The sequence below is a fragment of the Gymnoscopelus microlampas genome (assembly GCF_963454915.1).
Source record: "Gymnoscopelus microlampas genome assembly, chromosome: 13".
In the NCBI taxonomy this organism is placed as follows: Eukaryota; Metazoa; Chordata; class Actinopteri; order Myctophiformes; family Myctophidae; genus Gymnoscopelus; species Gymnoscopelus microlampas.
The window spans coordinates 48129248-48137438 of record NC_139950.1 but is presented as its reverse complement, the minus strand read 5'-3'; the positions used below and the strand labels follow the sequence as shown (position 1 = coordinate 48137438).

The 8191-nt window shown below is 43.5% G+C and overlaps 1 protein-coding gene across 1 annotated transcript; it reads left to right on the top strand.

Annotated features, from left to right (window-relative positions):
• Positions 1–3623: 3623 nt before the first annotated feature.
• Positions 3624–6609, top strand: LOC311058234 (protein phosphatase 1 regulatory subunit 3C-B-like). Its single transcript, XM_084075601.1, has 2 exons — positions 3624–3862; positions 4255–6609. Exons 1-2 carry the CDS (start codon positions 3849–3851, stop codon positions 5357–5359), a joined length of 1119 nt encoding a protein of 372 aa, XP_083931727.1. The 5' UTR covers positions 3624–3848; the 3' UTR covers positions 5360–6609.
• The last annotated feature ends 1582 nt before the right edge of the window (positions 6610–8191 follow it).

Genomic DNA, 8191 nt, shown 5'->3' with positions numbered 1-8191 from the left:
TACAAAAATGTCTTCTAAGTTGCTATATCAGAGGTACTACAACTTTTCCATGTCCAAGGACCACCCAAAATAATATGTGTTTGGCCGCGGACCCCCATCTCAAAATATGTTTTTCCCAGGGACCCCCAGAAGCACAGATTGCGGAGTAAAAAAAATCACTTTAAAACATTTTTTAAACACTCGTAGCGCGGCTATGAGCTTGTAGATCTGCTATTTTTTGAAAAGCCCAAAGAAATCTTTGTAGGACACATGCAGATGCGTTCTCGGTCTCAAAGGGTTAAGTTATAAAAACGCATTAAAAAAAAGTTCTCTCCAACACAAATAAAAGTGCTGAGCGGTGCTTTAACTCAGTAGGGTAGAAATGACCCTCATGTTGTTGTTACTGTTTTACCTGACCCACTTTCATGTCAAGGACCCCCATGCATTGATCGGCCGAGGAGGACCCATGTCTGAAAATACTTTGTGCCCATTATTGACATAATGTTTATGTAAATCTTTATTATCTAAGCCGAGCACCTACACAGCCGATCTACAAGCTCACAGCCTGTGATATTTTCATAAATTCTTTGGAATATTTTGATTTTGATTTTATTTTAGCAACACAAAATCTGTCTCCAGAGGATCCCCCCAGAAGCAAAGACTTGAGTTAAAAATATATATTATATTAATATATTCAAAGATTTGCACAAAATGTTCAAGATTTTTCAAGAAATGCCAGATATACAAGCAACACATTTTCAGATGGTGGTCTGTGGCCACATACATATTAATTTGGGGGGTCCCTTGACATGAAAATGTTTGAGTTGTAAATCAACATCAATAGTTTTGAAATCGTCATTCAATTGCAAATGTCTGATGAAAGGCAAAAGGGACATTTTGTCCTTTATTGCAAATACAACTATATACATAGGCCTAAATGTATTTGTTTTTAAAGCACACTCTGATCTTCTCAACATTTGCAGGGTAATGTTTATTGCAAATGCATGCACATTTTGTACTTAATGTTCGGGTACATTTTATATTATTTTAAGCACTCTCCGATCTCTCCGTGTTTGTGGGATAATGTTTAACTGACAAAACCCCGACCCGAAAATCAATGGAGACAAAAGTCAGACTTTAAAAATAGACGCCTTGTCAACAAATGAAACAAAACAACAGCCTTGGAGAAGAAATTGTGGTTTAAATGATGGTAAATCATTACAGTGTTAACGTTGTGTTTATAAAGCTTTAAATGATGGTAAATCAGTACAGTGTTAACGTTGTGTTTATAAAGCTTTAAATGATGGTAAATCAGTACAGTGTTAACGTTGTGTTTATAAAGCTTTAAATGATGGTAAATCATTACAGTGTTAACATTGTGTTTATAAAGCTTTAAATGATGGTAAATCATTACAGTGTTAACGTTGGGTTTATAAAAGCTTCACACTTTCAGCATAAACTTCCAAAGAAAAATACCAAAGCATCATTCCTGGTTTATACTTGTTTGCACATTGCTACTCACACCAGAAATACTGTAGCAGATCTACAAGCTCACAACGTGTTATACTGCGACATCTAAATCAGGGATCTTCAACGTTTTCAAAGAAGGCCAAGGACCACTTAGCTGAGAGAGAGAGAGAGAGAGAGAGAGAGAGAGAGAGAGAGAGATGAGCCAGGGACCCCCTCATTGTATAACATAGTGCTGAAAGGATTAAACTTCATCATAGATTTCATAGATAGCTTCGTAGGCTTGTGTCACAGTGCTATCATCAGCGCTACGAGCTTGTAGATCTGCTATTTTTTGAAAAATCTGGAACATACGTGCAAATCTTTGAATGTATATTTTGTTAAAGCAAACATTTGTAACTCAAATCTTTCCTTCTGGGTGATTCTAAACAACTTACACTTAAACCCTCAATACTTAGTAAACTTGACCTTTGGCTCTGTACTTGGTCTGCTCTTTTTTATCCCTTATACTCCAAACCTCTTTGCCGAAAATAGCAGATCGCGGGCCCCCCGTTGAAGGGCCCCTGACCTATATCATGTGTGAAGATCAGGTCATGTCAATGACCCCCACACTGATGTGTATTTGGCTGTGGACTCCCATTTTGATTTTTTTTTCTGCCAGGGGCCCCCCATGAGAGAAGACTTGTGTTCAAACATGTGTGTTTAAATATTTTCAAGATAAAAAAAAATATACAAAATTAAGAAAAGCAGATCTACAAGCTTGTAGATCTGCTATTTTGGAATAGCCGAAGTGATTTTGATACTGCTTTAACTGATTTGGTATAGTGGGGCCATCCGGAGCTTCGGTTTAACCACTACTAGACCCTTAGTAAACGGACCTGAGATTCACCGTACTTGGTGCGTTCTTTTTTTCCATCTACACCAAATCTCAAAACTAGCAAGCTCACACACTTGTATAGATCTGCTATTTAGAGAGATAGAGAGAGAGTCCCTAGACCAGGGGTCTTCAATGTTTTCAGGCCAAGGACCCCCTAGCTGAGAGAGAGATGGAGCTATATTGTATAAAATTGTGTTTCAGATTATGTTTTTTTTTTTACTTAGTCTGCTCTTTTTTCCCTCTACACCTATAGCCTCTTTGCCAAAAATAGCAGATCTACAAGCTCTCAACGCCTCGTTGAGAGCTTGTAGATCTGCTATTTTCGTCTAATGTTCCCCTCAGAAAAGGAATTCTAGGGTTCAAGTGGTTCATGTAAAAAAACTAAATCCTATCACACAAAGATTTGGCGGACGCCCTATAGTAGCTCTGAGGACCCCCTAGGGGTCCCGGACCCCCTGTTGAAGACCCCTGCCCTAGACGATGCCTACCCCGCTGGGGGCTATTAAAAAATAGTTTTGAAAATATTTGAAATAATATCAATTTTTTTTTATTATTATTATTTACATAAATCTTCTCTTAACAATGTTTTATTTTTTTTCAGATGGGGGGTCCGTGGCCAAATGTGGGGGTCCTTGTCCTTATGGAATAAGTGTGAGAACCACTGCTCTAGACGGTGTTGATAGTGTTATGTCATTCAGCTGAACACAGAGTGAGTCACACATGGAGCTACGTGCGTACTGTAGCCTACAGACAAACACCCCCCTGTCAACCGGACACAGCCCAGCTCATGTTTCTGCCCATTGGTTGGAACCAGCCTCCCAAAAAGTGCCATTGGTTGTCAGTGGTGGAAAGTAACTAAGTACATATACTCGAGTACTGTGCTTTATAGGACAAACTCTTACTTTGCTGGTGGTTTCCATTTTATTTGATAAAGTACATATACTTTGTAGATTTAGATTATCTTCCTGAAACATAATCACCTATTAAGCGCTATTTCATACTTTGTCTATTGAAAAATTGCCGATCTACAAGCTTTTGAATAGAGTCCTTTTACTAGAGTATTTCTACTGTGGCACTGGCTACTTTTACTTAAGTAAAAAGTAGAGGGAAAAAAAGAAAAAAGAAAGAAAATCTGAGTACCTCATCCACCACTGTCTGCCGATTGGTTGGACCCAACCTCCAAAGAAATGCCATTGGCTGCTTGATGAAGCATGTGACTGAATATGTAAATGACTGCTATGTGGCAGTTGAAATGCCTTCTGCAGCCTGCAGTCAGTCACTGAAGGGCTGGAGAGAGAGAGGGAGAGAGAGACAGACAGAGAGAGAGAGAGAGACAGACAGACAGAGAGAGAGAGAGAGACAGACAGAGAGAGAGAGAGAGAGAGCGAGAGACAGACCTCGGGGCGAGTGACTGCTCAGGATTAGAACTAAGAACTGCTGTCAATGTCGCACACACGTCTCTCCTGTCACAGAAGTCTTTCCTGTCACAGCCACTGAATCGGCACCGGTTGCCTCTTATACGTACATGTGTGCTGCAAGGTAAGCCTGGACCAACATTCAGCCGTTTTGGTGGAGAAAAGATTTACGAGGGGAAATCTTGCAGAGCATAATTTTCCCGTCATAAAATATTTAACTGTTTTAGAATTTGCAGGGGGGGTGTTCTTTTAGAGGTCTGTAACTTTGATAGTGCACAAATGCGAGAAAAAAAAGTTGCAAAACCACTGAATTATGGACATTATGGCAAGGCTCACGTTGAACCTGAAAACGTTTATTTTTTGAAAGTTTGAAAAAAATGTTTTAGATTTTGCTGAATCAGCTTGTAATCTCTGCCAACCTCCCCCTTTCCCCTCTCTCTCTCTCTCTCTCTCCCTCTCTCTCTCTCTCTCCCTCCCTCCCTCCCTCCCTCTCCCTCGTCGTCCCTCCGTACGCAGTGTTCTCCATTCCTTCAGTCCGTCCGCGATGCCCGGCCCGGTCATGCCCATGGACATGGCCATGCGCCTGTACATAAGCCACTCTCCGCCGCCTCTCCGCGGCTTCCTCAGCTCCTACGAGGAGCTGCACCGCGCCAAGACGAGGCAGCAGATCTACAAGCCCATGAGGCCGCCGCTGAGGCCCTGCCTCAGCAGCGGCAGCCAGCAGAAGAAGAGCGTGGAGACCCGGGGCAACGACAACGACGGCGGCGGCGGCTGGAGCAAGAAGCGGGTGGTGTTCGCCGACTCCAAGGGCATGTCGCTCACCGCCATCCACGTCTTCTCCAAGTTCGACGACGAGCCCTTCGCCCCCCGCCGCTCCCTGTTCTGCGAGGAGCTCCAGTTCGACCTGCTGGACCTGGAAGGGGCCAGCGCCGGCGGCCCCGGCGGCGTCAGGATCAACGCGGCGGCTGCGGCAGCGGCGCGCGGCAGCTGCCTGGCGCTGGACTTCAAGCAGCCCTCGGCCGACTACCTGGACTTCCGGAACCGGCTGATGCGGGACTCGGTGTGCCTGGAGAGCTGCTCGCTGCAGAGCTGCTCGCTCGCCGGCACGGTCAAGGTGCGCAACGTGGGCTTCGCCAAGGCGGTGACGGTGCGCGCCACCTTCGACGCCTGGGCCAGCCACACCGACGTGGCGGGCACCTTCATGAACAACGTGTACGGCTGCCCCGACGCCGACACCTTCGCCTTCGTCCTGGAGCTGCCCTCCGCCGGCGGCGCCAACGACGAGCCACAGAACGGCGTGGAGTTCTGCATCCGCTTCCAGGCGGAGGGCCGGAGCTACTGGGACAACAACGACGGGAGGAACTACGTCCTCAAGCGCGTGGGCTGGAACGGCGGCGAGGACCCGAGCCACGCGTCGTCCTCCCGCCGCCCCGCCGCCATCCCCGACCGCACGAAACCGTCGGAGCAACGGACCGGGGGTGTTGGTGGGGGGTGCGGGGGGAAGCTCCTGGACTCCTCCTCCGTGGAGTTCGACCAGTTCGGCAGCCCTCGCATGTCCAGCGGCCTGTTCCCCGGCTGGCAGAGCTGGGGACACGTGGAGACCAGCGTCCCTTACTGGTGACACTTTACTGAGGGGGACACACATGGTGGAGGCGAGGGGGACACAACGTCCAGCTGTGGGCTGGGTGAGCTGCTAGAGAAGGGACTGAGTTGTTCAAAGCGACCGGGAGTCAGGAGGCACCGTGGCCGCCGGGACAGAGGACTCAACCCCTGGTTCTTTTGAGTCTAGTACAAGTCGGTACTTGAGTTGAAGTACTGGAGTATAGTTGCTTTTTAAAAGAAGTACTTGTGTTCAAAAGTGCTTTGAAATTATACTGAAGTATTCAAAAGTGCAATTTACAAAGTAGGTTTTCTCTTTTTTTTTTCATATCAATGCATTGATGTATTGAATTTTAGAAAATGTGAGCTTGTAGATGAGCTATTTTCTTATTTTTAAAGAGGGCTTAATGCATGAGTCAAAAGTACAATATCTGTCTTTGAAATGTAATGGAGTGAAAGTCATGGGCTCCCTCCCCCCAAAAAACGAATACTCAAGTAAAGTATAGATACAAAAATATATATACTTAATTACAGTACTCGAGTAAATGTACTTTGTTAAGTATCCATGTCCGCAAAGGTGGAAGAGGAAGTGCAAAGCCAGACAGACAGACAGACAGACAGACAGACAGACAGACAGACAGACAGACGCAGAAGAGCTGCTGTAATGCGGTTATTTGATCTAGTACACTGCATTCTCAACATCTGGCCCGGTGACCACCACGGGTCCCAAATGGACCTTTTTAATGGACCCTCTCAGGGTTACATGAACCCTGAGGATTTCCAACAAACTAGCAGGCAGACAGAGGTGTGTTTAGTAGACAGAAACTGTACTAAAATCTTGACTCAAGTAGAAGTAGATGTAGTAATATACATCATTACTTGAGTAAGAGTATCTAAAACAAAGTTATCTAAAGACTACTCAAGTACTGACTGAAGTGCCTTTATATGTATTGAAATGTAAAAATGTAAATGTGAAACATAAGTGGTTGTGCAGTAGAAATTAACACAATTCTCTCTGAGAGAATGGAACGAATAGAAGGCCTATATAATACAAAAATGATATATTTTTTAATTAAAGTAACAAGCAGAATGTACTCACATAATCTGATTTTTCTTTTTTTTTTTTTTTACTTTTGCTCCTTTATGTTTTGCCCAAATGTAAAGAACGAAACAAAATGAAAAGGACAAAAAAAAGAAAGAAAGAAAACGTTTTATTTAACCATTATTTCATACTTTGGCTATTCAAAAATAGCAGATCTACAAGCTCATAGCACGGCACCGAGTGCCGCGCTATGAGCTTGTAGATCTGCTATTTGAAAAAAGAATCTTTGAATATATATATATTTTTTAAGCCAAAATTTGTAACTGAAATCTTTGCTTCTGGGGGATTCTACAAATATCCTCTAAATCCTAACAGTTTTCTTTTTTTAAACGTGTGTCGCTATAATCAGTGGTTCTCAAACTTTTGTCATGTCAAGGGCCTCCAAAATTATATGTCTTTGGCCGTGGACCCCCATCTCAAAATATGTTTTTCCACGGACACCCCTCCCCCCCCCCCAGAAGCAAAGATTTGAGTAAAAAATGCATGCTTTAAAAAAATATATATATTCAAAGATTTGCACAAATTTTCATGATTTTTCAAAAATAGCAGATTTACAAGCAGATCTGCTATTTTTGAATAGTCAAAAGTATAGAATAATGGTTAAAGTGGTTACCACAGATGCGTTCCCAGTTTTAATGTGTAAAAAAGGGTTACTTAACATAAGTGGTTACAGCCCAGCTCTGCAAACAGAACCTTCTACAAACATGTGAAGTCCATTTGGAGGCGTGTGGTGTGATGATGCAAGCGCTCGCTCACTGACTGTATGTACACTATGTATGATATCTGTAAACGGTGCCAATAGTATTACTTCATATTGAAGGGGAATTAACATGGTGGCAAAACTGCGCTCAACTATAGTAGGCCTACACAGAATGCAATGCAAAAAAACGACAAGAATGCAACAACTTATGCAACTTTTACAATCACAGCACTTGGTTCAAAATGGCCGCCTATGGTGGGAAGGGTGGCGGTGTGCGAGGCTTTTATTTTTAGGCAACGGTTTCCTGTTGCATATACATCCGCTGTCGTGGTCAAAACCTTGTACTGTATGTCCAGAAAGATTACTTTTTTCCTGGAATTATTATTTTGTCACACGGTCTTGTTAATACTTCTCCTTGGTTCCATATTCATACAAGCTTAAACCATTGTCAACCTAGGGTGACATTGAATGTTAAAAATTGTTAAAAATCTGGCCATGTCATCCATTTTTTTCAAAGATTTTCTTTTCAAAAAATACCAGAGATTCTCCCCCGGGTCTATAGAAGAAGTCTCACACGCAGTGTTGCCAGGTCTGCTTATTCAGATTTCCCCCCCAAGATTTTATTTGAAAATAGCCGATCTACAAGCTCGCAACGCGTCGCATCGCGACGCGTTGCGAGCTTGTAGATCTGCTATTTTCAAATAGCCGATGTACATGTTTAAAGTGCTCATGTGCATGGGCCCATAGTCGCTTCTTTCGGGCTTGTTTTCCTAGACCTGGTTGCTTGTTTCTCTCACAGAAAATGGCAACACCACTCACAAGTTATGTGAGCTATCTGGGCTTCTCTTCTGCGACTCGTGTCATACCACAGAATATGAAATATGGCATTCATTTATGCCAGGAAAAACAAATACAAGGTTTGTCTCCCCGACGGCAACGGTGATATTGCAATATAATGCAATAATGTTTTTTTTTCTCCGGTGATGTAACAATAAGCCTGCCCAGACACACAGCCTGCAGGGCGTGTTGTGTCACACTAGAGATGCCCGGTA